The sequence below is a fragment of the Bufo gargarizans genome, chromosome 1 (assembly GCF_014858855.1).
Source record: "Bufo gargarizans isolate SCDJY-AF-19 chromosome 1, ASM1485885v1, whole genome shotgun sequence".
Taxonomy (NCBI): Eukaryota; Metazoa; Chordata; class Amphibia; order Anura; family Bufonidae; genus Bufo; species Bufo gargarizans.
The window spans coordinates 694,769,718-694,785,160 of NC_058080.1; the positions used below are offsets into that span (position 1 = coordinate 694,769,718).

General features: G+C 42.2%; 1 protein-coding gene across 1 annotated transcript in view; it reads left to right on the plus strand.

Moving 5' to 3' along the window:
* The window catches only part of ITGA2 (integrin subunit alpha 2), a 123,463-nt gene that overhangs the window by 72,351 nt on the left and 35,669 nt on the right, over positions 1 to 15,443 (plus strand). The window contains exons 7-16 of the mRNA XM_044276226.1: positions 757 to 905; positions 987 to 1,137; positions 2,389 to 2,554; positions 2,881 to 2,957; positions 6,601 to 6,739; positions 8,615 to 8,760; positions 12,490 to 12,633; positions 13,165 to 13,368; positions 14,155 to 14,285; positions 14,923 to 15,062. Coding sequence (XP_044132161.1) covers positions 757 to 905; positions 987 to 1,137; positions 2,389 to 2,554; positions 2,881 to 2,957; positions 6,601 to 6,739; positions 8,615 to 8,760; positions 12,490 to 12,633; positions 13,165 to 13,368; positions 14,155 to 14,285; positions 14,923 to 15,062 — 1,447 coding nt within the window. The remainder of the gene's footprint in view (positions 1 to 756; positions 906 to 986; positions 1,138 to 2,388; positions 2,555 to 2,880; positions 2,958 to 6,600; positions 6,740 to 8,614; positions 8,761 to 12,489; positions 12,634 to 13,164; positions 13,369 to 14,154; positions 14,286 to 14,922; positions 15,063 to 15,443) is intronic.

The window sequence follows — 15,443 nt, forward strand, 5'->3', positions numbered from 1 at the left end:
CCTTTTCAAATGAAAAGAAGCCACTTTTAATAGAATATAGATTGGTCCTCTTAGTAGTAGAAGTCACTGCAGGAACATTTGACAAGGAAGGAAGAGGGAGAATATGACACTGGTGCCCATATGACATTGCAATGTAACATCATGTAGGAACATCATGTGAGTCTGGAGCAAAGGAAAAAGAATCAGGGACTGGAGTGATGGGGAAAGCACCAGGAGGGTTGTGACAATGTTAGGAGTGGGATATTATCAATCTTCCTTTCCTTGCAGTTCTCTGACCTTGGCCTAATAGAAAATATTTGGTGGTTATGAAGAAAAATCCATTAAAATATATGCCGTCTTTATTAAAACTGGAGATACACTTTAAATTTAATATTGGCCATTGCTGGTTAACAACACTGTTACGTTAATTAAAGGGGTTGTACAGGTTTAGAAAAGGTTTAGAAAAAAATGTACAGGTTTAGAAAAAAATAATGACCTGTGCTTGGTTTGTGTCTTATACTACATCTCAACTCCAAAGAAGTGAACGTAGCTGATCAGCAATACCATGCATAACTTGTAGATTGGTGTGACACTGTTTTTGGAAGAAGGCATCCATGTTTTTCTAATCCTACAGTGATGGAACTGATGTTCCTAGTGTGGAATAATTTTCATCCTTTCAAGAGTTCTGCATATTTTGGGCCAGATAATGAAATGTATTGGAACTTACGTCAGTAGGGTTAGGGGGACTAATTACTTCTGAACTTTTGATAATTGTAGGTGAGCCTCATACAGTATGGGAACTACCCTAGTGTTGTGTTTAATTTGAATACCTACAAGAATAAGGAAGCCATGAAAATAGCAATATCAAGCATTAAGCAGATCGGAGGAGATCAGACAAACACTTTCCAGGCAATTGACTATACCAGGTACGGTGAGAATACAGAGGTTTTGGAATAATCCAGTATTGGTCGACCAGTTAATAAACCATCTCTCTCCACGCACCACAGACAATATGCTTTCTCTGCTGAATATGGAGGTCGGCCAAATGCCAACAAGGTTATGGTAGTCATTACTGATGGTGAATCTCACGACAATGCAATGCTAAAAGAAGTCATCTCACACTGTGAACAGGATAAGATTACCCGATTTGGCATTGCGGTAAGTAATTTCTAATTTTATGAGCTTGTGGCAACAAAAGGCCTCATGCACATGACCGTTCCGTTTGTTGCAGTCTGCAAATTGCGGATCCGTAAAACACGGAAGCAGCCCGTGTGCCTTCCGCAATTTGCGGAATGGAACAGGCAGCAGCCTAATGTAGAAATGCCTATTCTTGTCCGCAGAAAGGACAAGAATAGGACATGTTATATTTTTTTTGTGGGGCCACAGAACGGAGCAACAGATGCGGACAGCACACAGAGTGCTGTCCACATCTTTTGCAGACTCATTGAAGTGAATGGGTCCGCACCCGAGCAGCAAAAACTGCGGCTCGGATGCGGACCAGAACAATGGTCGTGTGCATGAGGCCAAACTCTGCTGTATCTCAAGGATGGAGTCCTGATAGAGATCTCCCCTATAATGCACATGACCAGGGTTTGAAATCAGTGATGCTCCCTATCTGAGCTCAGGTCAACCTATAAAGATACCACTCTTATACTGTGTATGTATATATATATATATATATATATATTCCTTACTTCTCTTTTCATCTCCTATGCCCTTTACCGTTTCCTTCACCCTTTTTCTTTGCAGTCTGACTCTTCCTTCTTCACCCCCTTCCATAAAAGGGCTATGTGAGTTTAAGTATGGCTAAATGGCAAGGAAGGGGTTAAAACAATAAAACTACTTATACTTACAAGTTCACACCCCCTGTGCTCCAATGCTGGTGGTCTGATCCTCCACTGCCAACATGACATCTTCCCGTATGCTGCATGTGACTGCTACAGCCAATCACTGTCCTCAGTGGTGAATACCATGGCACTTATAAGACCAGTGATTGGCTGCAGTGGTCATGTACGGTATACAGGCATGTCACTGCTGCAGTCGTGTAAAAAAATCTCAGGCGGGAGGACCGGAGTGGTGGTGATGGGGAGGAAGGGGCTGCAATGAGCCACAGAGGCAGTGGAGAGGATAGGAGTAGTCATACTCACAGAGGAGGTTCTTATTCTAACACTCCTTGGGCCATTCAGTGATGGGAGGGGCACAAGCCAACCCTTCTTCCCCTAAGGGCACAGTCTGGTTCTGGGGCCCTTTACCTGGTGGGTAGGTATTGGTGATTACAGTTGATGACCAATAGGAAAAGTTGTATCTACCTACCACAGACTTGCAGATGGGTACTGTACTGCCCATACTAAATATCTACAGTGTAGTCTTACAAAATTGTATTGTATTATAATACTTGGTTTCCTTTAGGTCTTGGGTTACTACAATCGATACAATATTGACAGCAAGAACCTGATCAGTGAAATCAAAGCCATTACCAGCGATCCCAAGGAGAAGTTCTTCTTCAATGTGTCAGATGAAGTGGCTCTCTTAGATCAAGCAGGGACTCTGGGAGAGAGAATATTTAGTATTGAAGGTAATTTTTATAATACTATCATGCTATCTATCTATCTATGAAAATGACTTGAACATGAACATAAAGTGGACTTCAATCCAAATTTCAGGGGAAATTCGATTCTCCGCACAGCCGACTTTCCCCCTGCTTCGTGGTAGCAAATCAATTTTACCTGAAATAGTGTAAAAAACAAAACATATTTATCTCATCCATTTGCTCGCAACGGGCCGACCGCCATCATTTGTGTACAGCAGTTGGTGTCGGCGGGGAATAGTTGATTTATATGTCATACTTTATTCTGTAACTTTACATGTCAGTCTGTCTCTGAATAAATTTCTTGTATGTAGGTACGACACAAGGAGGAGAAACTTTTCAGATGGAAATGTCGCAAGTTGGCTTCAGTGCACAGTATTCAAAAACTACGGTATGAGGACAGACCTTGTATGTATCTGATCTCTGTAGATAAAGTGATTAATGTTCAGCAAACCTCAAAACGAGAAGTGACAGCCTCTGACTAATGTGCTGGGTTTTGACTCAAATGTTCAGTATTTAAAAAATAGAAAACATTTTGCACATTTGCCAGTGACATACAGTATAAGGCCATCCACAGTCTGTCCCCTCCTTACATCTGTGACCTTATCTCCCAGTACTTTCCTACATGTAATCGCCAATCTACCCAAGATGGCCATCTTTGTTCTCCTCATGTCTGCTCCTCACACATTTCTCCAGTTGATCCCCCACACTATGGAACTCACTACCTCAGCACATTAGACTCTCCCCCTCCATCCAGACTTTCAAATGCAATCTTAAAACCCACCTCTAAAGCCTACAACCTACAATTACCCTGCTGCCACCACACAGCCAGATGAGAAGCTTGTACCCTCACCCACTGTCTTCTTCCTTTGTCCCTTGTACTTTGGAAGTCCTCGCGAGTAGGGTACTCTCTGACTCAGTACCAGTCTGCCATTCAGAACTTATTTTTGCATTATATGATGTATGTGCATTTGTCGGGCACATGTTTTCGTGATGCCAGTTGCAATGAAGCAACAAGGGCACAATGCCCCTTTCAGTGATGTAGTAGATGGTATCCAGGTGTAGGAATGCCAGAGTTTTGTAGGGTAGCCTATAATGTCCAGGTTAAGGTGTTGTGCACGTGTCTCGCACGGTGCTCCTACCTTGATACACTGGACCCCAGGCGTTGCCCCCCAAAAGCAGAAAAAGTGGTAGTAGCAGTAGGGGATGAAGAATAAATTGAGTCCAGACCTTGCAATGAAGTTGAAAACAGCTTTATTTTCAATAAACGTTCTTCCAAACAGTTTACAGGCTTTGTTTTGGTTTCCAGCAGGCTTTGGCAAACTCCTCTCTGCTACATCTGTTGCTCGCTGGCTCTGCTGTGCTAACAGGCTGGCTATATAACTCAGTTTATTCCTTAGGCTGTACTTCACTCTGTAATCTGATCTGTCTCTAGCTTTGTCCAGGGAACACTTCTGGTTTCTGAGGCTTTTTGCTGTGACCTCCAGATCCAGCTGAGCTGAAGGTGCTCAAGCTGGTCTTGGGAAGGCTCATCCAACAGGGACGGGCTCCTGCTTCCTTCCACAAGCAGGGGGTACTCTCCACTCTAACTAGAACTACACCCTCCTTGCAGCAAGTGGGACACGCCCACCACAACACGGTGGGGGGTTTTAGAATGGAAAAGAAGGTTCCATTCTCTGTACCTGTAGCTCTGCCATTTATGCTGTCACCTGCTGTTGCACCAGGCACATTACATGTGAACAGTGACATAACAAAATTATGAATACACATTGTGAAGGACCTGTAAATACCTAAGATGACATTATATTAGCCCATTAGAGATAGTAGCAGGGTGCAGAAGGTGGTAATGCTTCTCTGGGGCGTTACATATGTAAACCCTTTTCATATGTTCAGTGCCCTGGAATTAATGGGGTCATTAAGGATTTTACTATTGATTGCCTATCCTCATTCTAGAGCTAGACCATCAATATCTAATCAGTTAGTTTCGAGCACCCTACACCCCTGGCAATCAGCAGTTTCAGAGTAGCTCCGGCATGGGAAGTCGGCGCTGGAACTACATGCTCTATTCACTGTGTAGTGGACAGAATTGGTTACTGCAGCGCTGCTTTCATTGAAGTGAATGGTAACCAGCTCTGTCCAATACACAATAGACAGAGATGCGTAGTTCCGGCACTAGAGCTACTGTATTCTTGAATAGCTGGTCAATGGATTTTCAGGGTCTCAGACCTCCTCGGATCAGATATTGTTGGCCCATCCGGAGGACAAATTATCAATATAAAAATCCTGGAATACCTCTTTAACCCCTTCCCAACCAGCATTGTATTGTAGCAGGGCTCCATAGGAATTCAGTGTATTTCTCAGACACTTCAATGCATTAGCGAAACAATCTAATGATTGCCTATGGGAACTATAAAAAAATATGTTTTTAAAAATAAAAAAATATAACATTTCAAATCACCCCCCTTTCCCCAAAATGTAAATAAAAATATGCAAACAATAAAAAAAGAAACATCAAGGGCATTGCCACGTATTTATCCCATATGGCAAACGACGAAATGGAAAAAAAGTCAAAATGGCCGATTCAATGTTTTTTGGTCAATTCACCTCCCATAAAAAAATTACATAAAAAGTGATCAAAATGCCATACACATCCCAAAATGGTATCAATGAAAAGTACAGATCGCCCTGCAAAATGTGAGCCCTCACACAGCTCATTACACGTAACTACAAAAAAGTTATAAGGGTCAGAATATGGCGATGAAAATAAAAAAAGGCAATACCACAAATGTATTAAAATGCAGGAAAAACTATACATTTGTGGTATTGCCGTAATTGTTCTGACCTGGAGAATAGGACAGAATTGTTCTGACTTATAGGGAACGCCGTAAAAAACAAAACACATAAAACTATTGTGGAATTCCTTTTTTTTTTCAATTTTACCCTATCTATCTATCTATCTATCTATCTATCTATCTACAGTATCTATCTATCTATCTATCTATCTATCTATCTATCTATCTACAGTATCTATCTATCTATCTATTTTTGCATAAGAATTTGGAAGCCAAAACCAGTAGTGGGTCCAAAACACAGAAGAAGCACAAATATTTCTATTAGGACTCTTGAACACAAACGTTGTGCATCCGTTCCGTGCATTGGGGACCGCAATTTGTGCTCCCCATTGCACGGGCAACGTCCGTGCTGCCGCCGGGATGGATCGAGACCCATTCAACTTGAATGGGTTCGAGATCCGTCTGCACCGCAAAAAATAGAACAAGTTCTATTTTTTTGCGGTGCGGAGGCTTGGATAGAAACACCACGGAAGCTTTCGTGGGGTTACGATCCGTGCATCCGTTCCGCATCTCCTTGATTGTGCCCGTGTATTGTGGACCTGCCGTATGCGGGCCGCAATACGGCATTGGAACCACAACGGCCGTGTGCAAGAGGCCTTATCCCTTTTATCTGTAGGTTCCACTTCTAGTTTTGGCTTACAAATACTAATGCAAAATACCGACCAAATACTGACCGTGTGAAATAGGTCTGTCTATCTATCTATCTATCTATCTATCTAATCATCCATCTTCCAGATCTCTCTATTTTCTAATATTTCAACATTCAACAGCTTAAAATGATAATAAATGTGAAATATACATGTTTTGTTTAAACATAACCTAGTGCATACACTGAATAAGGCCTCATGCAAACGACCGTTGTTTGGGTCCGCATCTGAGCCGCATTTTTTGCAGCTTGGATGCGGACCCAATTCCGTTTGCTGTCCGCATCCGTTTCTCCATTCCGTGGCCCCGCAAAAAAATATAACATGTCCTATTCTTGTACATTTTGTGGACAAGAATAGGCATTGCTATTATGGGCAAGCTGTTCTGTTCCGCTCCGCAAATTGAGGAACGCACGCTGGCAGCATCCGTGTTATTTGCGGACCGCAAAACACGGCGGGGTCATGTGCATGTAGCCTAAGAGGGCTATGTATTATTGGATCATTGCACATATTCATTAATTCTCATTCTGCCTCGCAGGCGTCACTGATGTTGGGAGCTGTTGGCGCTTATGACTGGAGCGGCACTATAGTTCATCAGAATGCAAAGAAGTTTTCTATTTATCCTTATAATGCATTTGAGAAGGTTATTCACGGGAAAAATGAAAGCTCTTATCTGGGTGAGTTGCATCCTGGGCACAGTAGTTACACATATATCTCCTGTATGAAACATATGTCCCTTAAAGGGAACCTGTCACCAAAAAATGCAGTGCAATCTACAGGCAGGATGTTATAGAGCAGGAGGAGCAGATGGGAAAAGATTCAGTAATTTGTTCATCTATATCTCTGTTCTTTCTGAGCTAGGGAGTCATGTGGGCGGTCCTACTCAGTGACTGACAGCCTTCCCTGTGTGAATGTGCATGCACAGACAGCTGTCAGTCACTGATTATGCCCGCCCACATGACTCCTCAGCTCAAAATGAGCAGAGATTTGAATGTATAAATTACAGGTTTTACTGAATCTTTTCACACAAACCTATATATCAGTCTGCTCAGCTCCTCCTGCTCTATAACATCCCGTCTGCAGATTACACAACATGTCCTGGTGACAGGTTCCCTTTTAATATACAGTAAATGTTTTACTCATAGGGAGTAAAGTAGTTGACACCAAACGTGCCATTAAATGCTTGATTCCTTCATTAGCTTGTTAATACATTCATTTGAATATGAAGAGATACCAGATAACTCATCCAGATTGAGGGGTAGGCAAAGTAGGCAGCAGTAGAGGGCACCTTTGAGGAGAAGAGATTGTGATTTCTGAATGAAAAAGACAAAAACAGTGCTCTGCCTTAAAATTTCTTAAAAGAATGAATCATAAATACTTAATATACTAGGGACCGGTGGGGCACATTCTAAGTCCCCCGCCTTCGGTACCTAGAGAACCTGTTCCATTCCTGATGTCTGATGCCGCTGATCTGGTTGGAAACAACATGATTAGACTAGATAAAGGGGCTTTTCAATTCAGAACACTGATCGCCTATCTTCAGGGTGGACTCTCTGTATCAGATCAGATGTTTGGAGGGGCTGCAGCACTCATGCCAGCACTGGACCTTCTTCATTGTACAGTGGTCCCCTCAAGATACAATATTAATTGGTTCCAGGATGACCATTGTATGTTGAAAACATTGTAAGTTGAGCAATCGGTTCCAAAGCCCCAAAATGTCACCCAAGAGAAGAGAAAAATGAAGATTGAAGAAAAATAAGCAGATAACTAGGACAAAACAAGTCTTTACATACAGTGTCGCACTGGGCTGCCTAGGGCCCACCAGTAAAATTTATTTTGAGGGCCCACTGTACGGATACATTCAAATATAATAAATAATCTACGTTTTTATATGAACATGGTTGAGGTGCTGTACATTGAATATATGTATGTAGTGCAGTAAATCGAATGTGTTATGTGCCACTGTTGCAGAGGGTGGGGGACTAGGGGCCGACCTCGCTCAGGGGCCCACCGGGGGATTCCCTTGTACCCCTGTGGGCCCAGTCTGAGCCTGCTTACATATAACAGTCAGGAATAGCTGCTAAATAGCAACTAATACAGCTATTTTACCAGGGAAGTGACCTTGATTGGTTGGATCAGAGTCTGAGACATGGTATGTTGAGTCTGGTTTCAACTTACGATGGGTCAGAAAAGACCATTTTATGTTGAAAATATTGTATCCTGAGGCCATTGAATCTTGAGGGATCCACTGTATAGACGGGACCATCTACTTGCCCATTGTCTATACAAAATCAGCCTCCGAAAACGCTCAGTCATATACAAAATTGTGATTCTCAGGCATATGAGGGTATTTGTTTTTCACCCCCACCATAGACCTGTAATCATGGATATACAGTCCTATACTATTCCATCATCGTCTCTATGTAGGAGCTGCGACCGTGTAGATGGACATCTGTTTCCACTCCTTGGATGGTCAGATGAAGACCAGATATTGCCTTCTGCCTGGTTCCTCCTGATAAATATATGAAAATAACCGTATCCCTGTTTTGTAGGATATTCTGTGGCTGTCATCAACATGGCAAGAAGTGTGAATTTTGTTGGGGGAGCCCCCAGAACCAATTACACTGGACAAGTTGTTGTGTACAACATAAACAGCCAGGGGAATGTGACGATTCTCCAGATTCAGAAAGGAGAACAGGTACAGAAAACACCCCTCCTGACGTGTCTGTTTTGTTAAATACAGAAAATAACAGTCCTTTCCTAGAACTCTGCATTGTGTGGTTCTTCTTTTATTTCTTCTGGAAATATATTCATAAATTCATAACTAGACAGAGGCACAACTTGAAAATTCTGGGTCCCAATGCAAAATCTGTAACTGCCCCCCCCCCCCCTCCTTTATCATATCCAATTTATGACAGTCTTTAGACTCATAGACTCACGTACCAGGATCCAGACTGCTAGCTCTGCACCCCCCTATAGCTACGCCTCTGCTACCTTTACCATTCCCTAGGATGTGTCCCTACCTAGTCTAACATTGTCAACACTGATTGGCAAGTGCCAGGCTGTATAGAGCACAACCCACTCATAAGAGAAATGCTAATTGTAAATACATTTGCAGGGGAATAACTGTCACAGCTGAGAGTGGGGGAAACCCTCAACCGTGCAATGTCAATAGGATAAGGGTAGCTGCTAGGCCAGGACGACAGGATCAGGGAGCATGTAACCTCCTAGCGCGTCCCTGACTCCTAACCGTATGAGCCAACCCAGATGGTAGGAGGGCTCATACTCCAGAACCTAGGGTCCCTACTAGCCCTCAGGAAATACCTGGACTAGGAGCAGGGTAAGACGACCTGTTCCTCCTAGACACGGACGAACAGGAGTCTCACTGGCCAAGGAGCAAGGAGAGGGGAAAACATATACAGCATATGGATATGGCAGGTGAGTTAAACCAGTACCACACCTACCTGCCACAGACACGCTGACTGGAACCCGTGCACAAGTACTGATGTCCACACAAGCATTAAGGACACAGCACACATACAACTCACACAGGTATCCAGGACACCCATACGCGTAAACAACATCATGAGCATAAAAACATCTTCTTAACATCATACATATATTTATGACCACAAGGGTGGCCCTCACTGGATAGATGGCATATAAAGACCAGGAGGATGACTCCAGCATAGAGCATGGCTGGAGTACCCCTCAGCTACAGACATCCAGCAGGAGCTAAATAGCCCAAGCAGCCACACCCACACACACATACTAGGAAAGGAGTTAACCCTTCCAACACCAGACAAAGTAAGTGTCACTTAAAGGGGAAATGCACACACAACTACATCCCGAGCACACCAAACATAGAAAGTGAACACATACAAAGACACGTTGCAGATGCAACCGCATGCCTTGACAGCGAGCCGCCTAGCAACCAGCTCAGGCTGCTACACTGCCAACAAACATCATGTTGCCAGCGGCAACCACACGTGAGACAACATACTAACTGCCCTCACCTGCGGTAGACAACAAGCAGACCGCTGACAACTGCATGCGACACAAAGAGTCACGACCAATACCATAGTCGTGACAATAACATGTAATAAATACATATGATATTAATATATTATTATATATGTGAACAGGATTGAAACGTGCAGTACTCCTATCTATTTTGGAGGTATGCTGCTGTGACGAAGGCTGGTACATATAATTGCTGGTTTATTATAACATATCTGTAACATGCACTGATGTGCATGTACTTGTCCAAAGTGGAAATCCCTTTAAAGGCAACATGTCTTCATGAAAATGTGAAATAATCTGCAGGCAGCATGTTATAGAGCAGGAAGAGCTGAGCAGATTGATATATAGTTTTTTAGGAAAATTAAAATATTTAGTATAACTTGTTATTTATTCATTTAAATTCCTGCTCATTCTGGTCTTTGAGGTCCAGGAGGCGGTCCTATCAGTGATTGACAGCTATCTCTGTATACACAGTCATAAAGGGGAGGCTGTCAATCACTGATAGGACCGCCTCCTAGACTTCAAAGCCCAGAATGAGCAGGAATTTATATGAATAAAATACAGGTTATACTGAATCTTTTCCCATAAAACTATAAAGCAATCTGCTCAGCTCCTCCTGCTCTATAACCTGCTGCCTGCAGCTCAGACACCATGTTCCACGTAACAGGTTCCCTTTAAGGATATATCAATTAAAGTAGTTATCGGGGTAGCACCGCCAATCCCATACGGCAGCCACTTCCGTGATCATGTGCAGTACATTGGGCATGTGACCCTAGCCTGGAGTTTAGAACCCGCAGCGCATGTGTTGAGAGACTTAGGGTCCATTCACACGTTCGTAATGTATTGCGGATCCGCAATACATCTGTCCGGCACCCCCATAGAAATGCCTATTCTTGTCCGCAATTGCGGACAAGAATAGGACATGTTCTATTTCTTTCCGGAGCCGCGGACCGGAAGATTGGCGGCGTGCTCTGGACTTACGGATGCGGACAGCACACTGTGTGCTGTCCGCATCCATTCCTGCCCCATAGAGAATGAATGGGTTTGCACCCGTTCCGCAATTTGCGGAACGGATGCAGACCCATTATATGGACGTGTGAATGGACCCTTTGACTAACGTATGTGCTGTGGGTTCTAACCTCAGGCTAGGATCAAGTGCCCAATGTATCACGGCATGTGATCCTGGAAGTGGCTGCCATATGGAACCTCGACGCAACCCAGATTAACCTTTAAAGGGAACCTGTCATGGGGATATTTGATTATAATCTAACTAATTATATACAATCATTAACTACTAAAAAGTGCCTTAGATGTATTCACTTACTGGTGTGACAGATGGTTACCTCATAATATACACACAAAGATGCCGCATGCTAATGAGCTGATTGGAGTCCGGCGTGAGGTCATCGAGTCCAGCGTATATTTAATTCAGAGCTATAGCCACTCCCCTGCCCACCTGCTGCTGATTCATATGGAAACAAACTGTCATTCAGCAGCAGGTGGGCGGGGAGAGTCAGGAGCTCATGAATATTCAGGACTCATCATTATCAGCTGGAGCTTTTCAATACAAGATGTTGGCAGATTGACTGGGTCAATTAAAGAAAGTGACCCAGCATTGTGCTAAGAGAATCAGTCACTTATTTATGTTGCCCTTAGTTAGGACAGCATAAAACTAGTGACAGGTTCCCTTTAAGTCATTTGAGCTATGGAAATATAAACTGGGGAAACTGCTCCCACATCAAAGAAGCCTTGCTCCAATGGTGCCACTCACCTTCCCTTTACGAGTGGAGCTGACACTGATCTGCTCCCAGAGATGGCTCCGTTGTGCCACAAAAATGAGTATGATGCACTGTTCTCCTGTGGGAGATTAGTGAAGGAAGATGTTACCCCCGTGTCCCAAAAGTAGTTACCACCCTGAACATGGCTCCATACTGTGTGTGTCTTTCGGTCACCTCCACCCTTACCTTCTGGTACCTCTGCCGTGTTTACACTTAACACTAAACTGAAGCCATTTAATTAAGCTTCATAGACATTTGTTTTTATATTTTATTTATTTTTAATTTATATGAGTTTTTATATGAATTGTAATCAAAAGATAATATTTGCTATATTTTGTGGGACAAGTTGCATTACTTATCTTATTACATAACCATCCTCAGCCACTAGCTAATCTTCACGTTTTAAAAGATCTCAATTAATACGTTACAATTTTAGACCTTATAAAGTTATAATTGCAGAGCTGCTCATCTTATCTAAATTCTTAATTTTTCCACTATTTCGGTTTTTTAGCTAGCTGGCTGAGCACTGGTAATAACTGTCTTGTTTGTAACATATTATGACCATTTTTAGTTTGTTTTTGACTCTTTTTTTGTAACGCTATTTGTTTTCTAACTTTTACCTGTAGATCGGTTCATATTTCGGCAGCGTGCTCTGCTCTGTGGACGTGGACAAGGATTCAGTGACTGACATTTTATTAGTGGGAGCCCCTATGTATATGAATGACTATAAGAAAGAACAAGGTCAAGTCTATATGTTCACTATCAAGGGGGTGAGAGTGAATTTTATAATTATAATCTACTGCATTTCAATTTTAATTTTGGTCAATGGAAAACAACCTCACACCAAAATTTTCAGAGAAACTTTACTTTTAGGCTACATGCACACGAACGTTGTTTGTTTCCGTATCCGTTCTGGATAGGATGCGGACCCATTCATTTCAATGGGTCCTTAAAAATTGGAGACAGCACACAGTTTGCTGTTCGCATCAGTATGTCCGTTCCGTAGCCCCACAAAAAAAATAGAACATGTCCTATTCTTTTCCGTTTTAGGCATTGTTACAATGAATCCGCATTTTTTTTTGCGCAAACCGCAAAACACATACGGTCGTGTGCATGTAGCCTAAGGGTGATGAATCAAGTGAGAGTGACGTAGATTCTCTTTTTTTCTGCACTGTATGATATAGAGAGAAAACTTGACATTCTTACATTTGCTCACACTTTTGCAACCAGTCAGTTTATCTGCAATGTATATTTTATTACATATCATATTTTAAATGTTTGTTTGATCTTGTCTTGAACAGGGAATCTTACATCAGCGTGAAAACTTGGAAGGCCCTAATAGTGTCGAGAACACCAGGTTTGGAGCTGCCATAGCAGCACTTACGGATATAGATTTGGACGGATTTAATGATGTCATTGTTGGAGCACCCTTAGAAAACCAGAACAGTGGAGCAGTTTATATCTACAATGGCGATAAAACCACAATAAGAAAAAAATATTCCCAGGTAATCCCTGTTTAGCATCAGATTTTATATTTTATTCCCAGAACTTGATATTACAGACAGAGCAGAGCTAAACCACTTCTCTGAAGTAGGTGCTAAGACTATGGCTGCCTGTAGCCACCACTAGGGGGAGCTCACTGCATAGGGATTTATTCAGCTGCTATTCGACACAAGACCTGTTAAATCTCTATGCAGAGAGCTCCCCCAAGTGGTGACTACAGACAGCCAAAGTTTAGCAGTTATTTCTGAAAAGTAACCTGGGTAACTGTAATCAGGGTAACTGTAAAAGCATTATGACTAAATATAGAAGCAGTTTAAAGCCGGACCCATGGGCCCTATAGCAGCCATGTATTTTACCTATAGAATATGGCACACAATTGATATTTATAGGGGGATTACTTCTAGGGTGATAACAACATCTAGCCAAATATATTCCAGCATATAATTATCTCATGCCCTTACTATGGCCGCTCCTTGGTGCTTCCATACAGCACTGCACTACAGAGGTAATGTAGAAGCATTGCTGATACCTACCTTTTTCTATAGAACTCAATATGTCTCTGTATACTATTTGAATATTATGGGGGCCCAATGTGGCCCCATATAACTTACCAGTGTACGAGAGCCCTTAATATGTGTGTCCTCATACTGCCTGCTGATTGTAGTACCACATACTGTATACTGTATACGTACACTTATTCTAGTAATGATCTAGGTGGACTTTGTGTTTTTCTCAACCTTACCATGTAACGTGTTGATTGAAATGTTTACATTTTGTTCTATATGCAGAAAATTCTTGGTTCCTCGTTCACACCACCCCTGCAGTTTTTTGGTCGATCACTTGACGGGCACAAGGATTTAAACGGAGATGCCATCCCAGATGTAACCGTCGGTGCCGATGAAAAAGTCGTTCAGTTTTGGTGAGTAGTCTAGTTGATTCTAATTGACGCAACAATAGCATGGTCACATTTGTAAATTGTTTTAAGTAAGATCCGAAAAACGTGTAGCTTTGTTGGTGTTAGTGAAAAATATCAACTTTTAAAGGTTGTTCGTTGTAGACTCTTTTACAGTTTACATGATCTGTATAAACTATGCAACTTTGTAAACACATAGGGGCATATTTATTAAGACCAGCGTTTTAGATGCCGGTTTTAATAAAGCCCCTGCGCTGGCGGTGGATCAGCCAAAGTTATGTAGAGACGCCAGCCTCTCCATAACTTTGACGGATCTACCTCCAGTTCTAAATATAAGACAGCTTCCTAGATGTCTTACATTTAGACCATTTACTAGGCTTAAAACAGACGTAGATAGTGGTAAATGAGACGTGTCTGATGGCCCCCTTTCATGCCCCGCTTACTTTTTAGACCTGGGGTAACGTCAACAACAGAGAGTTGTGTAAAGTCACTCCAGAACAGTTAAATAGTTATTGCGTGACAAATGCAAGCAGTTACTAAAACGGACAGGTCAGGAGAGGGGACAGGTCCTCTTTAAGTTTTTTTTTTTTTATGTTTATACTCATGTCTAATTATATTATACGTGTTGACAATTTTCATCTAGGTCGCAGGGTATTGCAGATGTGTCTGTAACGGTGACATTTACTCCAGATAAAATTGTGCTGACAAATAAGAACAGTGAAATTACTGTCAAAATTTGCTTCACTGCTCGCTTCAGACCTGCAAACTCCAGACAACGATTTGGTGATTATTATAATTTATTAAAATTTTTTAGATGTATATAATTGAAGTAACTTTGTTCGGCCATAATGGCTATACAGCACATTTTGCACTAAATGACTTCTTATAATAAAACACAAATATAGTCATTTTAGCCTTGAAACTCATCAACCCCCTTATCTCAGCAGAGAATTGGAGCAATGGAGCGAGGCGCAGCCAGTAGCGAAGTGCATACTGACTTGGGGGGAAGTACGAAGGCAGGAAGGGGTTAATTTTATGGGAATCTCAGTGCTGTAGTCTGATTGGTGGTAAGGGGGGGGCGGTATTAGTTAATTTCGCGGGCTGTATATAAAGGGTTTCTGGGGGGGGGGCATGTGCATTAGTGTCCGGCGTTAGACCTGTGAG